The following is a 22,468-nucleotide window of genomic DNA, read 5'->3' on the forward strand; positions in this document are numbered from 1 at the left end:
CCAGTGTTGCCAGATGAAAAAAAATATATATGGTATCCGACACTTGAAATTAATGGTATTTTACTGACAAATATGGTATCTTGATAACACTAAAATAACAAGGTTTTACACATAATCAATAAGTAAAAAAACGACAGTAATATTGAATTTGTATTTTAAACCATGTATTTAAGCAACAAAAAACGGGTCTATTCTGCAATGCTTTTGGTTAATTTTTAACAAGTGTATTCTATAAAAATTGTAATGGGTTTATTTTAACAAAATCTGTTAAAATTTAGCGGGACCAAAATAGATGCTGTTAAAAATTAACCTGGCTTGACAAATGGTATAATTGATGTCTATTATTTATAATTAATGGCCGTTCAAATTAAATCATTCCAAGATTTATTTGCAATCGCAGTTTAATGTGGCTTCAATTTGTTGTTTATCAAAATATTGATGACTTCTAAAAAATCAATTGGATTTGTTTTTTTTGTCATACGTGGGGCACGTTTCTTTTTTTCATCCCCCATAATTCGGCTAAATTATAAGAATCTTATAAATTGTTTACTAAAAGATAAACAAATATGTATCCAGCAATCGAGTTTAACGCATGACCTACGTGTTTTATAAAGTCAGAATAGTGATGTGCCATGTTTCGTTAATACCTACATAAAAAATGTACAGTTAAAAATATGGTAGGAAGATGGTATCTGCAGCCAAAAAATGGTAGAAAAATGGAAAATGGTATCCTCAAAAAACTTATAGGTATGATAGGTGAAAAAATGGTATAAATACCATAAAAATGGTATATCTGGCAACATTGACAGGGACACTTTAAGAGTAAAATGTTACAGCTTATTGGAACGCAAAAAGCTAATCTGAATTGCTTCCGAAGTACATTTTTTATCAATTGGAAAGCTACTAATGTTTTTATTTGAATCCCAATGTGGCGACATTTATAAATTAATTTTATGCTACAAAATTCCTGTTGACCTGTTTATTTTGTGTAATACATGTTAGTCAAATTTAAAACGCCGTGTCGTAAAATAATTAATCTGATATCAATGCAACTTAAAATAAGTTCGATGTTTACTTCTTTTGGTATTTTTTCGTTTTCTTGGATCATGTTGTTTGAAATTGGAAATAACCTCAGAGTAATAATTTATTAGTCTGAGGAAATAACTATAATTCTGATATAGAACAGTTCAGTGGTCCAAAGTAAAAATGGGTGAACCGAACCTAAATGACAGATCAAGCGCTCCCATCCGTTGTGTGCTGTTGTCATTGGGAGAAATGTTTTTTTAAATTAAAGTGATTTTAGTAAGTACAAAAAAATCTCCCCAATTTAATTTTCAAAATTAGTGTAAATATCTTCAAACTTTGCTTTGTATTATTTTAACACGTTAAATTACCAGTAACAGTCATCTAATCAATAACGATTTATGTGAAAATTAATGTAAATACGCAAATATAATTTATAATTGCTTCTAGAATTTTTTATAATATACCAATATAAAAAGTGAAAAAACAAAAAAAATTGTTATAGGTTAGAACAGATCCGTACTTACTTGCTTTTTTTCAGTGTCTCAAGAGAGAAATAAAATCGTCAAAATGAGTTCTGAAGTGCCGATGAAGGCTCTATCCGTAATTATTAACTTTCTGTAACTGTGTCGCATGATTTTGCATGGATATGTTTAGCGAGATTTACCAGTTGCACGAGCAGTATATCTGTACAAAAGTATGCAGTTGCATAGAGGTAAATACAAAATACAACCTTCATATTGCTGGTCAATTTCTACATTTTAACTACCGCAAACAGAACTCTTGAATTAGGAACAATTTATAGTAAATTTTCTTAACATTCGCGATCGGTGACTGTGAAAACAATTTATGTGGACCTGAGCTTTTCGAAAGCAACTTATTCTTTTCAATTTGTTCTAGATCCAATTATGCCTACCTTAATTGGACAGTGTTAAATGTGACTCGATGTGTGAGGTTTATAAGTGAGTATTTCTAAAATGACTGCACCGCTTAAGTGCGACTGGAGGGACAGTATACTGAACCAGTTGCAGGAAAGGAATCGAACTGAAACAAAGCTCTTTCAGGATCTGATATTGCAACACAACAAAGTCTTTGATAACTCAAATCGACTCTACTTGGAAAATTTGCAGTTGTCTATACAAAACGAGAAATTGAAAACAGAAGGTGGCGGTTTAGGTGCGAACAGTTCAAGCGTGAGTGACTTACGATTGCAAGAAAAAATACAACAGTTGGAACAAAAACTGTTAGCTAATGCTGAAGAATTAACACAGCTGCATAGGAGGAAAGGTGAAAACTCGCAGCAAATAATAGACTTAAATGCATTGTTGCAGGAAAAAGAGAAATTACTAGCCACAAAAGACATAACTTTGGCTGACAATGCCGCAAAAATTATTAGTTTACAAGCCGAGGTTTCCTTGTTGGAGCAGTCTAACAAAGAATTAAAATACCTAAATGATACTTTGAGAGATGAACATCAAGCGTTGCAACTTGCCTTTTCCTCTATTGAGGAGAAATTGCGGAAGATCCAAGATGAAAACCGCCACCTTGTCGAACGGTTAATAAAATACAAAGCCAAAGATGCGGATCGGATGAACGAAGAGAACGACAACTTCCTCCGTAACCGTTACAAACGCATGCAAAAAGAAATTGAGGAAGCTTGCAAAGAAACTCGCGGAACCTCCCCTGAACAACTAGTCGAAGGTGTTGGACCTCCGCTGTGCGAGTTTACTTTACCGACAAGAATAACGGTGAAATTCGACGCACACGAAGGAGAAGTTAGCGCCGTTAAGTGGAACCCTGTGGACCGTCTTGTTGCCACGGGTGGTGCCGATAGAAAACTGAAATTGTGGGACGTCTCCAAGGGCGTCAGTGAATGTAAAGGATCCTTCGTTGGAAGCAATGCAGGTGTAATGGCTGTTGATTTTGATTCTTCTGGCACTTTAATCTTAGGCGCTTCCAACGATTATGCTACGAGAGTATGGACTGTCGGCGATCAAAGACTACGACACACCCTGACCGGTCATTCCGGGAAAGTGATGGCAGCTAAATTTCTAGGCGATGCATCAAAAGTCGTCACTGGCAGCCACGACCGAACCCTCAAAATCTGGGACCTCAAGAGCAGGGCCTGCATAGAAACCAAATTTGCTGGTTCTAGCTGCAACGACGTGGTAACGGTTGACAGTACCGCATCGATAATAATAAGCGGCCACTTTGATAAGAGCATACGATTCTGGGACAGCCGGTCAGAATCCAGCGCTGACAACATCGTGTTGAACGGCAAAGTGACTTCTCTAGATCTGACGAAGGACGCTAAATATCTTGTATGCTGCGTGAGAGACGATACGTTGAAGTTACTCGACCTGAGAATGAACCAAGTGGTGACTGTGTTCAGTTGTGAGGGTTTCAAAGTGAGTTGCGATTGGGACAGGGCCACGTTCAGTCCCGACGGGCAGTACGTGGCTGTGGGGTCGGCAGACGGCAGCGTCTACATCTGGGGTGTGGCCAGCGCCAAGGTGGAGAAGATTCTCAAGGAGCACGGCTCGGCCGTCACGGCAACTGCTTGGTGCCCGTTTGCCACTTATCTGGCAGGGGTGGATCGGTCGAGGAGGGCCGTTATATGGAGTGATAACGTGATCTAACTATGTGATTTGTCGGGTTTTTGTATGGAGTTTAATGTACTGATGTAATTTATTCCGCTTTAGCCATGCCCCTGGGGTGTGGGGTATTGTAGTGGATTTTGTGGTGGAAAAATAAATGCTAATAATCGTTTTAGTGTTATCTGTAGTATTTTTGTGCCTAGAATTAGTGTTGTAAAAGCGAATACGTGAACGAAAAGACCATTTTGCAAAGACATTCTCTTTGGTAACACAAAAGGAGGACTTTTCATTTTCACGGCACATATCACTTTGGTAACTATGTACTTTTATAAAATATCGGAGATTATTCAGCATTTTCAGGAGAATCTTCAATAATAAACAATTTTTTTCAAAAAATAAAAATGTCATATTTCTTTAGTTTATGTGTCATGTAGATCATAAATTTCTGAGTCCTTCACGTTTGTAAAGAGATAGATAGAAATATTATACTGAGTTCAAATGCACATAACATACATGCTGTCCAAAAACAACATTGAATAGGGCAGTAGAACTTAATTAGACAGTAGCAATAGTAAAAAATCATTTAAAGAGATTAAATAGAAAAAAAAAATAAACACTAAAAGATAAAGAATTAATATTAACAGAATATTAAAAAGGAGTATATTAAACAACACTGTAAAAACAAACAAACGCAAAGGCACAATAAAATAATATTAAAAAGACACATTAAAAACAAATTATTAGATTATCATTGAAAATTCAGCCATAGTATAACAGATTCTCTTGAAAATGATTTCAATTTCGTTTTTAAACCTTTGAGAAGTAAAACGGTGCTATTGGGTAATGTATTAAAAACTTATGGAGGAAAGTATGTTTCTCTGTATATATGTAAACAATGATAAATTATGTTTATTTATTCTCGTACGAAAAATAAGCATTTTACAACACTACTTATAAGATACAATTCATTTATAAAGTGACTCATTTATTTTTTTCACTAAATTATGATTATAAATGTTTATACACAAGCTTTATACTAATAATGACAAAAATATGACAATAATCGACACCTTTTTCCTAATCTAACTTCACTCGGTGCTTTTTTGTATTGAGGTACTTTTTTAAATTTAAATTAAAAATACATAGAATTCTTGAAATATCTCAATGTTTAATTTTACAAAGTGTCCACTATTAAACATAAAAACCGTCTCTGGAAGATCTCCATCAAAAAATTGCTTCAGTTCATTAATTCTAGGAATACATCTTTCTACTGTGCCATTTTATTGATCAAGTCAGATATATCAAGCACTAGGTTACCAAAAATCCACTGTAATACAAGAAAATTATCTTAAAACTAATAACAAATTTTTGTACAAACAAAAGTTTTTTAAAATATATACCTATTGTTCTGTTGGAACTGCCTTGTACGTATGTTAAATTTTGTGAGATTTTTAAGGCTTTAATAAATACGTTTTTTGTACAAATTGTATATTGTGTTAAAATTAAAAAAAAAGAAAACTCAAGTGGCAGATATTTTGAATGGTTGAGGAACCAAAAAAACAATACAAACTAATTGTTCTATGAAAATTTATTGCAATATATAATTTACTAGACATTTTTGTATTCTCAAGTAATAAATATGGAAATAAAGGTTTAAAATGTGTTTTGTACATATTTTTTATTGCAATAATACTCTACCTAAGTACATATTGATTAAATATATGTAGATATTTCAGATTTGCATAATATTGGAATTTAAAATTAATTTTCTGTTGAACAAATTTCCTATGGATATAATATCAAAGCAAATAAATAATACATTTTTGATTTTAAATAATCACAAAATGGCTTTTGGATATAAAAATATTTCTTTGACAAAAATTGAGTGTTCTTATTTTTCTTGTCCAAAACTGAAATTTGTCATAAATTTTGTTACGCATTAGTTTTCTAATGAAGCACTCTTAACAGATATCAAAAGATTTGTTCAGTTTATATATTCATGTGGTGTAAAATACATTGCAGCATGTTCCGAGGCCACAAATTGTATGACGGAAATATAGATTTAATTTGTTTCTAGTCAAAATGCTGTGTGAGTACATAAGAATCGTGACAAGATTCATACTGTCCCTTTTTTTATTAGTCAACTCTATAAGTTGCAAATGCTTCAACTGAGTAAATACCACGATATCATATAAATTGTAGCCTCCTTTTATGCAGTTTCCTTTAACTTAAATAAGCCCATAATCGAGTATCAAGTCCTGTACTTAGAACGTATGTATCTGTAATGTTTATAAAGTTGTCGCATTCAACAATATAATATATTTAATATATAAAAGTGATGCCTATTCTGTAACTCGAAAGCAAGTTTGTACCATGTTTATGTAAGTATATACTTTTAAAATAAATGAATAATATATTATGAATATTTTTCTAAGCCCTTAACCTCCATTTATTTAACTTGTTGGCATGTTGGGTATAATATTTAGTAGCTTTTCACCTTATATTTGATAGTAAATAGCTTAGCTAAGCACTTTTTGAGGCCTTAGTAGTCGCTTCAGTATTTTGGCTGCTTTTGAACAGAAATTGTACAAAAATTATTTTCTTAAAATCCAATTCACTGTTTTTGTCCTTACTGTATACAGCAGTGGATCTAAAAGAGATAAGTGCAATTATTGACAATCTGCTTTTATGAATATTATGCTGTTTCAAATATTCCTTGCTGTATTTAGAATGCATCTTGCTACATTTTTTAAGCAAAACACCCTGTATATATAGAAGTTATATTAAATCACAGACATTAAACTAAACTGTGTGTCAACAATTAACGATTGCGATAAGGATTACATTGCTGTAGTAATTTATAATTACGCAAATATTAAGCTGTAATCAGTGCTAAGCTTAATTTATCACTAACTACAATTAAATAGGTACTTTACATAATGAATATTTATTAGTCTATTGTTTTACACTTTGTAGACACGAGGTCTGAAAAAATGCAGTTAAGGAAAAAGAAAAAGATTTATATAAAATATATGTATTTTGTATACGTCTCTTGCTATTGTTAAATAATTTCATTTCGTTATATTTGAGGTAAAGATATAGGCAACCAGTTAAACAAGTCTGCAAATATTGTTTTGCATAAAATAAAGTATTGTTTGTTCAAAATATAAGCACTATCAAAATTCTTTTCCACAAGGAGCAACAAAAATATGTGAACTTTCTAAACTAAGAATACTTTGGTTTATTTTCTTCTATATATTAAAAGTAATAATTGCACATCTTTTTTTTATTTTTGCAAATATATTGTAGTATTTACCTAGTTTTAAATCTGTACGGTCATTTTCTGTTGAAAATACAAATTTCAATCTCTGAAAGTATTGCCGTGATTCAAAAGTGAGTTAAAAATAATTGATTAATAAATGTCCCCGACATCAATCAAACATCATCTTGCGACTTGCAACGCAATTCTTTCAAAGGAAGAGCAGCTCCAGTAATTTTTGTCTTCATTACGAAATTATTATGCTCATAACATAAAACAAAAAAATCTTTTAAATCCTACATTATCGGCCGTACCTTGACCTTGACGGGACGCGCGGAAAACTACCCTAACAAATAAAACCGGCTGATATGGTCCCTGCGAATCAGGAATCCACCTCTCCGATAAACTTTGACTTGATAAAGCAGTTATTACTAAATAATGTTTTAAAAACTATGACCTCATTAACGTTTCAAAACAGACGCTGTTATGTTTTATCGATAATAATTCAATGAAATTGCGGTGTCAGCTGGACCGTGATATCATCATCCTATTTTTACGGAGACAAAGAAGTCGGAGCTACTGCTACACAATTCTTAGTACACTTGAAACCCCTATTTCTCCAACTTTATGGATTTGTAATGCGGAATATTTTGAACAAACTTGAAGTTTTACATTTATGAAGTTTCAGTTTAAAAATCAAAATGTCTGCAAATGAAAAAAATCGCTGGAGGAATGGACGTAGCTACAACTTTTGCTTCCGGTGAGCCCAGGGCTGCAAACTCAGTGAAGGCTTGAAAAAAAGCTCTCGTAATCAGCGACTTCCTTGAACATGTTTTGATTTGAATCTACAAAAAATATTTTAATTTACACTATTGCCGCCGTGGGGGCGACGATTTTAAACCTACTGATTGATATTTTTTTTACTTAACTTTGTCCTTATCACCATTTCCAAATGATGTCCAACTATACATAATTAGTAATATTAGATATTTTTCTGCTGGAGTGGGGCATGTGCTGTACACCCTTGCCACCTCCCCTTGCTACGCCCATGTTTAGAAGCCCTCAATTGCCAACTGGATGGTGCATGCCATAGACCACCGTGCATTCCAAAAAAGTTTAAGAGGTCCTAGTTATTAGGGGTTGCACTTTATTTACGGCGTGTCCTGCGATATTCTGTGTACATGGAATTATTTAACTAACCTTGTCTCTATCCGAAGTTGCATCGTTTATCCGCTAGAGGGCATCAAAGATGACACAAAAAATGTTTGTTTCAAATAACTTAGAAACGCTTTGTAAAATTGTAACATATACAGGGTGTCCCTGAAAAGAATGGACAATGCTTGACCACAGGTTATTTGGATGAAAATAAGGCTATTTAGCCTACCTATATACAAAAGTGCACACCTACTGAGATATAGCCTTCTAAATATAGAATAGATAACCTAGTTTTTTTTTCAAATAATTTGAAAACTATTTTTCTTAGAAACTTCAAATTTGATACACTTATTTTTTTATGTAAGGGCAAGGTAAATATAGAATTTGGTGACAATACATATACAGAATGTTCTCTTTCTAGTGCCTGTGCGACACTGGCTATGCCGTAACTTTTTTGTGTGTGTGCGCCATTGACGACAGAATTTATATTTTTAAAAATAAGCATTAATTTAGAAGATTTTTTTGCTCTTATAAAATTTTGATATCATTTATGGATTTCGAGTAAAACTGGCATTTTTTATACATTAAATAAAGGCAAAAATGCCGATTTGTAAAAAATAATTTATAACTGCAGCCTCAAAACAGGGAATAATAATAAAAAAACGTCACATTAAAAAACTACATTTTTAGTATTAGTTATCAATCAATAAAATAAGAATCAACACTAATATTTTAAATAAACAGTATCAACTAATAATGTAAGAAAGTCAACATCAACATTTTAAATAAACCTAAATGCTCAAAGTTACTTCCTTGTTCTTAAACGCAAGCATTAGTTCTTCGAAAATGAAAATGAATTTTATCCAATAATTGTGCATTACCTCTCATAACACTAATTTCATGTTGTATTCTTTCACATTATTCGTTTTCTGTATTTAATGAAAAGTTATAAACTGTGGTCCGCAACGCTTCCCAAAGGAAATAATTACATGGGTTTAGGTCCGGGGATTGAGGTGGCCATTTTAAAGGTGCATTATTTCCTATACCTATCCATCTGTTAGTATAGTAACCTGTAATAACTGGTCTTTTAATTCTCTATTAACGGAACTTTTTGAAAGCCGACCTCTGCCGCTAAACGCCTTTTATTTATTTGAGGAATTTCTTCGACCCTTTCCAAAATTTGTTCCTCGAGCTGAATAGTTCCGGCCGTACATTATCCAAGATTTAATGTTACAGTTAAAAGTTGTGATTTGGAATTCTTCGATTAGGAAAACTCAGCATATGTTCGAACGGTAGCACAACAATTTCCTTCACAATAACCCAAAACCAAAAACTAATAACATATCAGTTTGTTCAGCAAAAGTATAAATTGCAGTAAAAAACAAATTAAATCACAGCTAGCTTGACACTAAACCTTTTAATTATTGTTATGAATTTGTTTCTTTGTGATATGGCACCTCGTACTAGACTATTCTATTTATCTTAAACTAATTTTATATTATTTAATGTGTAAAAAATGCAAATTTTACTCGAAATCCATAAACGATATCAAAATTTTGTAAGAGGCAAAAAATCTTCTAAAATAGTGCTTTTTTTAAAATATAAATTCTGTCGTCATTGACGTACACGCAAAAAAATTAAGGGATAGCCAGTGGCACACAGGCACTAGAAAGAGAACATCCTGTATATGTATTATCACCAAATTCTATATTTGCATTGCCCTTATATAAAAAAATATGTATACCAAATTTGAAATTTCTAAGAAAAACAATTTTCAAATTATTTGAAAGAAACTAGGTTATCTGTTCTATATTTAGAAGGCTATATCTCAGTAGGCATGCATTTTTATATATAGGTAAGTTAGACTAAGTAGTCTTATTTTCATCCAAGGAACCTGTGGTCAAGCGTTGTCCATCCTTTTCAGGGACACCCTGTAGATGTCACTTTATTACATAGGTAGTAAATTAAATAATTGGATCAATAGAACTGTGAAAAATGCCCCCTCCCTTGAACTAATATGCTCATAATTTTGTCGAGGGTCATTTCTTATTCTTAATTATTCTTATTCTTATTCTTAGTCTTAAATATAAAGTTGTTGTATTTTTAATAGTTTTGGGTTAATTATTGTTTTTATCAGACCATTACTAATACTCTGGAGGAATTGTTTGGCGTTCTACCTATTAATTACGTAATTACATGTATTTTATACATGATAGAGCACTACCTCGTACTTCAGTCACAATGTAAGAGAACCGGAGTAACTTTTTTATTTGGGGGTCTTGAAAGAGTGTGAGTAGCGATAGTGAGAGACTACTGGAACAGGATTGAAAATGCTGTTCACAATTTGCAGAATCAAGGAATACTAAGAATAAGAGTGCATTTTAATTTTTGTATAGAATTCATTTATGTACCTATTACAGAAGAAGGTGCCCATATTGATTAATTCTTATGTGAGAACAGTTTTATTATCAAAAAAAAAATACATTTGAAATAACGTAATTAGTTCAAGTTTGAATCAAAAATGCATTAGAAATGATCTAATAAAAAAAATAATTAATCCAAAACTATTACCTCTAGCGGCTAAATGACGCAACTTAGGATGCATGGAGGTAAGTTAAATCTGCATTTTGATTGCAGTAAACTGTAGTAGCTCCCTGGTTATTTAATATTAGGACGCCCTGTATATAATCGCTTTTTAACATGTCTATTGACAACAAACGCAATCAAAGATATTGGAGGATGTAAAATCTACGATACCTTGGATACTAAAAATATGTTTCTATATCATTTTTCCTTACAACACAAAAGATTGTCCTTTATGTAGGTACCTGTTTACTTTATCTATAAATATATTTTAATATTTTAAGTCTATTTACAAACATAACAAATAAATTTCAAATATTCCCTGTATAGTCGTTTATAATAACCAAAACAGTGGAAAAGTTCTACTGATACGACAAATTCTTTGCTTAGAACATCTTTCGTTGTCTTCGGCAACGGAAACTTTTTGATCCACTTTAGTTGTTTGTTATTCGCTTTTATCAAAAGCTTGTACAAGGGTAGTCAAACAAGAAGTTTCCAATGTATCGACTTTTGACCTACATTGAACTTGCTTTAGATTTGTTGTACGGAGCCAAGAAAAGAGAAATTACGTGGTCTTCCACACGAAAACAATTTTAGCAGCAATATTTATTATATGTATACATATTCATAAACCAACCTTTTTTATTCCAAATTAATGGCTCACACTATATACATATATACATTGCCCTATTTATACCAAGTAGCCTGGATTTTGGCTAAATTGAGCGTCAAAAATAATTGAACACAAATGAATGTTCATAGAATGATTTCACTCATACAAACATTGAAATGTTTATATGACATAAAGTTTTATGGAGGTGTTTATTTCTTTAAGGAGAATATTATAGGGTACCTAGAACAATAACCTTTTTACCTGTACCAAATTTAAACTTTGAATATTTCAAAAGATGGCAGGCAGGTAAATATTCCTTAAGAAAAGTTGGAAGCTAAAACTTTCCACTACTTCATTGCCAGTTGTAGAATTTACAGGGGCAGTTATTGTATAGAAAAGCAAGTTTTAATCTGTCTAGTACACCAAATCCATCTAGTAGGTAGAAGATATACAATGGCCTAAACGAAACGTAAATTACCACACAACGTGTAGTAGACGCTTGGCGCCACCTCATGGAGTCGCTATCTTATCGTTTCATAAAAGCTGAGATTGTGGCTGGTCCGGCTCCAAGTATTTTGTCTTCTGTGAGTCTCGAAAAAAAAAATATAAATGTTGATTTCGCAGAGAATTAGTTATATACATACTTTGTGAAGAATAGTAAACAAAAAAAATAAAAACAGTCGTTGTCAAATTTGAAAATTTTTCTGTAGAAAATAAAACTACTAATTTTTGTTAAAGCAGTTTAAAGAGGGAATTTTGTAAAGTTTTTTTACCTTTCCAAGCAGATTAAATACTGAAAAATTAATAAATACATTTCGAGAACTCTATTATTAAAAAATCAGTATAAACAGTGTTTGTTTTGTAGATTTATTTTATTCCATGATTATAGTATAAAACTCAATGGGGTAGTTTGCTTAAAGCGCAAAGAAAATGTCTCTGTTTATTTCCTAAAAATAAATATTTTCTAAATATTTTTGTTGAAGGCATTAGTATATTTAAGTCAGTAATTTTTCTTTCATTTTAATTTGTAATTTTATTTTACGTTTGTGACGTCACTAAGTTAAAAATGAAGAGAATCACTAACTTCCTATTGGCATATTGAAGGGGTGGCATAATTTGTTAGCGGTTTCTAGTTTGATTGAAAAAGTGCGCACTTTTCTGTGTCAATTTTTTTTCCCCAAAGTGTGTGGCAACTCGATAAGTCAAAAGTAACGACTCGAAATTACACGCGATAAACAATTAATTAACTATATGATAACCACTTATCATTAAAATATTGCGAATCTCATTCCTACGGACGAAGCATGAAATATAAATAAACAAAAGAGAAATAAGCAATGCGGGATACAATCATCTCGTGGAAAGGGTGGTGGGAGATTTGTCAGTCTTCCGAATTGGTCTAGTGACTTACTCTAGGGCTGTTGGTTACTTCAGTTAAGTGGTGACAGTCTGCAGTGTAGGATCAGTTGGTAATTGCCCCATCCACAGAGTGCAAGATGAAGACTGACTATGGAACTATCAATTCTGGACAATTTGTAAGTTCGTCGTCGATTAAGTTGGCAGTACAATATATGTAACGGTTGCCAATTATCATTTTCTTGTAAATAATTATTTACAGCTTTTTTTCAACCAATATAATAAGCATAAAAAAATGATATACTTATGCATAACAGAAATTTGAGTTCATGCATGGTGTTGTCAATTTTGATTTAGAAATTTTAACAAATTTTTCAAATGTCTAGCAAACGAACAATTAATTTTGTTTTGCTTTTTCTTTGCCTTCTCGTGACCATATACCTATCTAGGTACAGAGTCAATATGCAACAATTCTAATGGTATTTTTTTTTTAATGTCAAAATATTTTTAGAAAGACAAATTGCTTGAAGTTATGTAGGTATTTATTTATTTTTAATTTTGGTCATGATTTCACTTGTATCACTCAAAAATTATTTTTGTTATTGTTACTTTTAGGCAGGGTCACACGGATTAAGTCCTGTCCTGTATTATTTGCCTCGACATTTAAAGCACTTTTTTTCACATTTTTCAGTTTTGACAATTAAATTATAAGTATGTAATTCCTATTGATTATCAGTCTAACGTTAACCATTAAATATTTCTGCTTGTTTTTGTATTTGATGTACAGGGTTACTGTTTTATTCCGAGGCAAAGATCTAACAACACGTGCAGAGCTATCTCGATATATGTATATTATATTTATGAAATATTTTATTGACATGAATTGATTACGTTTTATAATATCAATTAAATCGTCTGTTGCAGACAATTTGGAAAATTTCCTGTCTATTGTTTATTAGAACTGAGAGTCGGTTTATCATCATCATTTCCAGTGTAGATAAGCATTCATTACATAGAAGAAGTCTTTTAATTATTGAAAATCGTTATTAACGCTTATACAATACATATAATTTTTTAACTGACTAACTGGGCAAAGAGTGGCACGCGAAAATATTAGTTTATACTAGGTGATATCGATGACCTTCATCCCACTTACTTGGTTATCAAAAATTATTTAATTTTTTTTTTGTACACAATATATATCATCATAAAACAAAGTAGCATTTAGCAACCTCATGTACCCACATTGGTTATTACAGAGTACGCTGATATGAGATCAAAATGTCACACTTTTTAGGTTAAATTTATTTATTTTTAATTTTAAATAGTAGTTACTTAAAGTACATTACCCAAATACAGGCACTTTTCTAAACAGGGTGAATTTTAAATGTGTACTGATATTTCAACTACGGGTATAATTCGCGATGTAAAGTTCAAAGACATTTTTCATAAATACAAAGATATTTATGAAAATATTTCACAAAGTTACAGTTTAAGAGCTTTATGTATCACCGGCAACACTGTATAGTTGATTTACTTTTCTACTACATTAAAGTCAGCAGTTTTCAATAATTTTTATATTAAAAAAAATCTATTTAGGTACTTTAAATCTGACATTTGTGCCTAATTTTTTGTAAAAAAGAATGGATTAAAATATGTCATGTATAAAACTGGAATGTTACACTTTTTTTATTAATAAATATCAGCGTTTGGTAACATACGTATTAATAATGATTTTGCAAAGTTAACCTTTCACCTCTCGACAAGATTGCGGAGTTTAGCAGACTTTGCGGTTACAAAATATATTGGAATGCAATTTGTTTATTTTTTTGTCGATACCGTATCATCTTTCAGGTTTTTGCCATGCTTGTAATAAATTATTTTATATTGGGACTTTCGAAATGTTTTTCAACAGAAAATGATAATGATATATCATCCCCCCGTTCTAACTACAAGTTGAATGTATTGAAAGTTACGCGATTCGACTCGTTTTTTTTATTATCACAAATTTTCGAATATCTACATATTAACCTTAACCTTGAGGTTTGGTTTACTGACATATTTAAGAAAAGAAACAGGAAATGCAAACTTAACTTTTTGGAAACCACATTAGGTATAAAATACCTCAATATATGTGTTAGAAACAGGAAACACTCAGTAATACAATAAGTATTTCCTGCCGCAGTGAGATAACTATGTTTCCGTATTTTGTCCGATTTATCTAAAAGTATTTAATAATAGTCACAGAAATTTTAATAGAAATGTAATGAATTTTAGAGCGAGAACAATTTTTTATGATCAGCGTCACTTTTTTGAGATAGGATCACTTTTTTCCTTTGCTATGTAGAGAAAACTAGCAATTTTTGTTTGTTTTGTTTTCAAATAAATATTATAACTATAATTTTTTTTTTGTTCTAAAGTCCGAAAGTAAATCGTACATTCCAGGTTCGTACTTTGTCTTCGTATGACGTAAAATTGGACATATTTGTAGAGGGTTGGTTTTGTACACAACAATGACAAGTAAGTAAAAGGACTCAGCATTTTTTAAGAATTAAAAATTAAGTATAAGTTATCGAAAATAAGTTAAATTTGAAATCCAGGCAAATCTATAATATGCTTGATTTTATTTATAATATAAAAAAGTATATTATTTGTATCAATATTTTGTACCTCTAAATTAAGGACAAATATGGGAGGCCCCAAGTGGGACCCCTGGGGTACTCCTGATAAATCAAATATTACTGACAAGCATCAGCTCCAGACTCGAGGTGAATGTCCATTTTTTCCAGTGGGTGATTGCGGCGGCACTGATTAATTTTTCTATTTCTATAATCCAAGTTGAATTAACGCAGCTTGCAAAACCGTTAAACCGCATTAATATGAACCTCCCACAAATGATTAGATTATTTGATTGCTGATAAGGCGGCATCTGTTTCGTGTCGCTGTGAATAAAAATGTTTACTTTTGCTACATTCGGAATGTTGAATACATCAAGGTTCTTTTGTTAATGAACCTTTAGCTAGTGCATGCGTAATTTGAAAATACTCAACACCTAGTATATAAAGGTAAAGGTTAAGATATAATAATAATTAGGTATATTAGTGATATCATTTCTACATTCATATGTGACAACCGTGGTCGGTATTACCTCTCCAAATATTTTATTGTTTTTGACAACCGTGCAATTGTTAGGTCAACAGTATGTTTGCTTATCATTAGTTTAATTAGTGTGAATATCTTTCGTAAATTGTAAGTATTAAATAATCTTCCTTCCTTCCTTTACTTTAGTTCAAAAAACAGGAGAACGATAAGAATATGCATCGGTTGTTTGGAGTCGCATTTATAATATGTATTTATAATATTCAATTAGAGAAAGTACAACGGAGGTTTTTAAAGACTATTCATTTTATTAGTTATGGATTTTATCTTCCTCGTGGTACACCTCAAGATTTATTGCTTTCTTGTTTTAATTTTAATAGTCTCTGTCGCAGGCGAATTATGTTTTCAATTATATTCCTTTTTAAAATCATAAATAACACGTTAAATGCAGTGAGACTCGTTAGTCTCAAGGATTTTTTATCATGTTCCTAGACTTAATTCTAGATTTCACTTCGTTTTACAATTACCCACACCTCGTACCAATTTACTAATAGCATCTCCCCTATATCAAATGATTTCCAATTACCAGAAGTATGAAGATCGGCTTGACAATTTTTTCAATCTATGAATGACAAAAAAATTCTTTATCTAGCAAATGTAATCCTTATCTTGTATATGTTAGCTTATTTGTTTTATTTGTCTGTTATTGTTTATCCTTAAGTTCTTTGTCTGGATTTTATACTTTGATTGCTCTATGTTATGTAGTATTTATATTTTTATATTTCATGTTAGTTTGTCTTTTTCTTTTAAAATTTAGTTAAGGCTTCCTGTTTTACCTTCTCCTGGAATTGGGACTTTGTCCCGTTGGATATTATAACTTCTAAATAAATAAATAAATAAATAAATTATTATGCCATATATGTATATGCGAATGGAGTCGAATAGAGGGAAAACTTTTTTATGCCTCNAGAACGTAAAGGTTCTAATTTCATATATTGTATGCAGCATTTGTGCGTTGCAAACTTGAATATGCATCGGTTGTTTGGAGTCGCATTTATAATATGTATTTATAGTATTCAATTAGAGAAAGTACAACAGAGATTTTTAAAGACTATTCATTTTATTAGTTATGGATTTTATCTTCCTCGTGGTACACCTCAAGACCTATTGCTTTCTTGTTTTAATTTTAATAGTTTCTGTCGCAGGCGAATTATGTTTTCAATTATATTCCTTTTTAAAATCATTAATAACACGTTAAATGCAGATTCGTTAGTCTCAAGGATTTTATATCATGTTCCTAGACTTAATTCTAGATTTCACTCCGTTTTACAATTACCCACACCTTGTACCAATTTACTAATAGCATCTCCCCTATATCAAATGATTTCCAATTACCAGAAGTATGAAGATCGGCTTGATATATTTTTTCAATCTATGAATGACATAAAAAATTCTTTGTCTAGCAAATGTAATTCTTATCTTGTATATGTTAGTTAGCTTATTTGTTTTATTTGTCTGTTATTGTTTATCCTTAAGTTCTTTGTCTGGATTTTATATTTTGATTGCTCTATGTTATGTAGTATTTACATTTTTATATTTAATGTTAGTTTGTCCTTTTCTTTTAAAATTTAGTTAAGGCTTTCTGTTTTACCTTCTCCTGGAATTGGGACTTTGTCCCGTTGGATATTATAACTTCTAAATAAATAAATAAATAAATAAATAAATTATTATGCCATATATGTATATGCGAATGGAGTCGAAAAGTGGGAAAACTTTTTATGCCTCGGTTTATAAAAAGAAAAAAATTGTTATAAAATTCGGCTTCTTTTCAAATGTAGAAAATTGTGGTTTTAATATAGATTTAAGTGTTTAATAACATAGTAGTTGATTTTATCCTTAAAACATAATAAGATCATAATACAATATCAGTTAAGAAATAGATAAAAACCAATCCTTTGAATTTTAAATAAAATATCAAAAAATATATACACCTATTCAGAAAAATTATTCACAATTAAAATTTATGTCAATGTAACAAGTTTGAAGATACATATTAGATCTACTTTGATATTGTTTGTTTTGATAAATCTTTGATTTGTAAAATAAAAACTGATTGCCATCAAATTTGGGGCATTATTATAAATTTTATTTATAGAGAGCTTCTGATAAAGTTCCCGATCTTTTATAAAAAACATATTGCTTTACCTGTACATCATAGACTATTGAAAGATCAAAGTAGGGGCGCCAATAGCTTTCAAAATATACGGAAAAAACATATTACTTCATTTTTAAGAAATAATTTATTTTTTAACCAAGCAGAATCGTTCATCGAATTGTAAAACGTCCATGCAAAATTTTGTGTTTCCATTAACACCAACGGTTAAGACGATATGTGAATACCCGTACATATGACAGCGTATTATTAAGTTCTAAGGATAAAATCAACTATATTTTTACGCAAAGAGAAGCAAAATGTATACCACATTTTCTACATTTGAACAGTTACCGAAATTTTTTCTCTCTTTCCAACTTTTTGGACACACATGGAATAAATTGCACATTCTATTTAGGTTTGAAAAATCTACAGGGTGTTCATTACAAAGTTTTTGGTTCATGTAGGATGTTCTATTTAATGCAGTAGTATAACTAAAGGTACCTGCTATTATTCTAATTCAAATAAATTCAAAATATTATGAAATGAAATCAAACAATGTTCGTCTATACTACAAATCTAGATATTATGTAAAATTGTACAGATGTACTTTTGTTTAAATGTAATCGAAATTTGAATAAACATTTATTTTAATTCAAAAAAACAGTAGAACAGCTACAGTATTAAGGCGGGTATCCACTTGTGGCAATGCTCCGTAACGTAACAACGAACATGTTACTTCATCATATAATTTAGTACTGTTTCAACCCTTTGATACGACGACTAAAAACCGACAACTGATGGTTCGTCCCAGATTAGTTACGCATGTCAAATTTGTTACACGTACCATGCAACAATTTTTCGTCTCCACTAGCTGTAACGTAACATGTTCAGTGTTGATTTTATCCTTAAAACTTAATAATTTAATAACTACCGATTAAAGAAAAGATAAATATCAAAAAAAGTTATTGAGAAAAATGATTCACAGTTAGAATTTATCTGTAGGTAGCAAGATTGAAGATAATTGGAATACTTTGATATTTGCTGTTTTGATAAACCTTTGATTCGTATAATTAAAGCTGATGCCACAAAATTTGGGACATTACGCAGCATGCACATATAGAAAAAACCGGTTGCTTCCAAAGGAAATAAATTTTAATCCTATGTTTAAAAACTAATTAGACATTTTTTCTAAAAAATCTTATCAAATAAAGTCAAAGAATGTTCTTAGGAAGCTAATAACTTTTTAAAATAATATCATAATCCGCTGGCGTTGTATGTTGTAAATTCCGTTGTTTATTTCAGGAAACCAAGCCCATCCTCGCAAAGCCCGCCATGCAGAAGTACGAGGAGAAGCAGCGCCTCCTCGACAGCGACCAGCAGAGCGAGTCCACCTCCATAGACCTAGATGACGTCACCGCCGGATCGAACGACCCGGTCTTCAACAGGAAACTGGAACACCCCACCTCCAACTTCGACACCATGGTGCACCTCCTCAAGGGCAACATCGGCACCGGCATCCTCGCCATGCCGGATGCCTTCAGGAACGCCGGTTGGGTCGTGGGGCTCTTCGGAACCATGTTCATGGGATTGGTCTGTGCCCATTGCATGCACATGTTGGTGGGGTGCTCGCACGAGTTGTGCAGGAGGACGAAGAAGCAGTCTTTGAACTTTGCGGAGGTGGTGGAGAGCGCGTTTTCCACCGGGCCGGAATCTATACAGAAATACGCGAAGCTTGCCAGGTAAGTTTATTTGATTATTCTATTACTGCAAAAGTTGAAAATACATATACAGTCTTTTCCCATAATAATTTATCTTTATTAGAAACCGAAAAATTTAATTATTTGATCTTATCACTTGTTCCTAAACCTTTACGTAATTTGCTGAAAATTTAGAAGCTCTTACAATTTTACAGTATCCAGTAGTCATAGCATTATGCATTTTGAAACTGTTAGAATCAAAATTAATTTTTAAATAGGTATAAATATGAAGAAAATTTAATCTGGAAGCACTGATGTGACGTCACATGCGTAGCACTGATTCTTTATATTTAATACTAAGTAGTAAATAGTATTACCCCATTTTAATAATCTTTTATGTTATAATTTCAGGACATTAATAAACGTTTTCCTCTGCATCACCCAACTCGGATTCTGCTGCGTATACTTCGTCTTCGTCGCTGCCAACATCCATGATGTCGTCAAACACTACTTCTTCGACATGAGCGTCCACTGGTATCTCCTACTGCTGCTCCTTCCAATGGTACTACTCAACTGGGTGAAAAGTTTGAAATATCTCACCCCTGCGTCACTATTCGCTTCGATAGTGACATGCAGCGGACTGGTTATTACATTCTTCTACATGCTGCACGGGTTACCGAGTATCACCTCAGTGCGAGCCTTTTCGTCTTGGTCTCAACTGCCTCTTTACTTTGGAACGGCTATCTACGCCTTCGAAGGCATTGGAGTGGTAAGCAAATATAAATCTGCCTATCTGGTATTGGGAAACTTAATAAATAATTATTATTTATTCCAGATTTTGCCTTTGGAAAATAACATGAAAAGCCCCCAAGACTTCGGTGGTCCGACGGGAGTTCTTAACACTGGCATGGTTATTGTAGCGGCACTGTATACGGGCGTCGGATTTTTCGGTTACCTCAAATATGGAGATATGGCTGTGCAAGGAAGCGTCACCCTTCTGTTGCCTGCAGATGAATTGTAAGTCACTAATTTTAAACTTGCCTCACGTTGGGCGCCAAATGAAGCGAAATAAGCATCAGTTTTATAGAAATTATAATAAAATGAATATAATATTAATTTAATATTTTTATTTCAGACTGGCACAATCTGTTCGGGTGATGATGGCCGTAGCAATTTTCCTCTCTTACAGCCTGCAGTTCTACGTTCCTTTTAACATCGTATGGCCTAGTATCAAAAAGCACTTTGAGACAGAGAAAACCAAAGACGTAGCAGAATACATCACCAGGACAGTCCTAGTATTTATAACTTTCATATTTGCTATCGCCATTCCCAATTTGGGGGCGGTGATATCTCTAGTGGGAGCTTTCAGTAGCTCCGCTCTAGCTCTAATTTTCCCGCCTCTTATCGAAATCGTCACGTTTTGGCCTGACGATCTTGGTAGGAATAAGTGGATATTGTGGAAGGATATTTTTATTATCCTTTTTGGTTTCGTAGGCTTCTTAGTGGGTTCGTACGTGAGTTTGCTGAATATATTGTACCCCGAACAGCAAATGTAATTATTTTCGTGGGGTTAAATGTCATTTTCTAATTTCCTGACAATATTAACGATGACAATAACGTTGTAAGATCATAAGATGATCGCGCGGAGGGTGTGACAAGAGATGTGAGTTTCTTTGGTGATTCCTAGGACCAAAAATCAAGGTTACAAGTTAAACTAAACATTGAATTAGACAATCGATATACTTATGTAGATGTTTTATAATAAATAAATGAATGTATTTTGGTCCTTGGATCATAGGGTTACATCTCGTGTAGAAGTAATCATCTGCTTATACAACCAAATACATATGTTGTTCTAATTTAGGTTATGTTTGCTGAATGTAAGGCTTTTAAATGAATTAGGATATAATTCTTGAAGATATGTACCATTATTGGAGATTTTCCTGTATCAAAAGCTTTAAAAATGTTTCCAAGTAATAATTTAAAGTATTGTATTGCCACTAAAGAGGGCAGTATAATATTGCTCTCCTCTGTGTTTTCAACGAAGACCTCTCTGAGTTGCTTTGGAATCCTGATTTGATTTGCATGATAAAAAAATTAAGATCGACTCTGTTATTCCTATTCTATTTTGTGATTCATAAATGTTAGTTCTATAGTGTGCTTGTTGCTGGGTCTCTTTTAGAGGCTGTGTTATTGTTTTATTTTAACGATTGTCCGTATTTACAAATTCGACTTATTTTCGTACAATTTTGTAATTTCGCTATTTATTGTAGATTTTATTTATGTATATTTATGTACATATCATTTGTAATATATTCCTCGTAAGTATTATCTCATATCACTGAGGGTGAGTCTAAAATGTACGTTTTTAGGTACTTATTTTATTTGTGATCAGTATTGAAAATACTTTACACTTGCCTATATTTTTTCATGCCAATTTAATGTATAGTGTTATATTTTTAATTGTTGTACTGAGGTGTGAAATATATTTTATTTCAGAGATTTATATTCTGCAGTTTTATTACATCTCTAGTAGTTTTAGTAACATTTTTTGTCACTCATATATGGAGAAAAGTATTAAAAAAATACATTTATAAAAATCTGGCGAATGCGTTGATTGGTACATTATGTTGTTTTTTAGTAAGCCCCACATTGGGCGCCAATTTGACCTGAGAAGTCGTCAAAATAAAACAAGTGTTATTTTTTTAATTTTCAGTTTAAGCATGTTTAAAATTCACGATCCCTATCAATCAAGACATTAGCCATTCTTGGAAAAATTATCAAATTCGGTAAAAAACATTTTAAAAAGCCCCACATATTAGAAGTAGTCTTAATATTTTTATACCTATATAGGTGTACGTTGTATGAACAAAGAAACATATTTAAATAAATTATTATTTATGGGTATATGGTACGTTCTTTAGTGTTATC

General features: G+C 31.9%; 2 protein-coding genes across 6 annotated transcripts; both read left to right on the forward strand.

Annotated features, from left to right (window-relative positions):
* The first annotated feature begins 1,251 nt into the window (after window positions 1-1,251).
* LOC108906140 (autophagy-related protein 16-1) lies at window positions 1,252-4,239 on the forward strand. Of its 2 annotated transcripts, none has more exons than XM_018709320.1 (2): window positions 1,252-1,302; window positions 1,924-4,239. In XM_018709320.1, exon 2 carries the CDS (start codon window positions 2,001-2,003, stop codon window positions 3,660-3,662), a length of 1,662 nt encoding a protein of 553 aa, XP_018564836.1. In that variant the 5' UTR covers window positions 1,252-1,302; window positions 1,924-2,000; the 3' UTR covers window positions 3,663-4,239. The 2 variants fall into 2 exon arrangements, with proteins under 2 accessions (XP_018564836.1, XP_018564835.1); XM_018709319.2 differs by lacking the exon at window positions 1,252-1,302 and adding an exon at window positions 1,648-1,738 and having other exon boundaries at window positions 1,924-4,216.
* LOC108906141 (proton-coupled amino acid transporter-like protein pathetic) lies at window positions 1,652-22,043 on the forward strand. Of its 4 annotated transcripts, XM_018709324.1 has the most exons (6): window positions 12,676-12,765; window positions 15,032-15,106; window positions 19,143-19,579; window positions 19,949-20,306; window positions 20,373-20,554; window positions 20,673-22,043. In XM_018709324.1, exons 3-6 carry the CDS (start codon window positions 19,173-19,175, stop codon window positions 21,091-21,093), a joined length of 1,368 nt encoding a protein of 455 aa, XP_018564840.1. In that variant the 5' UTR covers window positions 12,676-12,765; window positions 15,032-15,106; window positions 19,143-19,172; the 3' UTR covers window positions 21,094-22,043. The 4 variants fall into 4 exon arrangements, with proteins under 4 accessions (XP_018564837.1, XP_018564838.1, XP_018564840.1 ...); XM_018709321.1 differs by lacking the exons at window positions 12,676-12,765; window positions 15,032-15,106 and adding an exon at window positions 1,652-1,738; XM_018709322.2 differs by lacking the exon at window positions 15,032-15,106 and having other exon boundaries at window positions 12,655-12,765.
* The last annotated feature ends 425 nt before the right edge of the window (window positions 22,044-22,468 follow it).

The sequence above is a fragment of the Anoplophora glabripennis genome, unplaced genomic scaffold, assembly GCF_000390285.2.
Source record: "Anoplophora glabripennis isolate ALB-LARVAE unplaced genomic scaffold, Agla_2.0 scaffold74, whole genome shotgun sequence".
NCBI lineage: Eukaryota > Metazoa > Arthropoda > Insecta > Coleoptera > Cerambycidae > Anoplophora > Anoplophora glabripennis.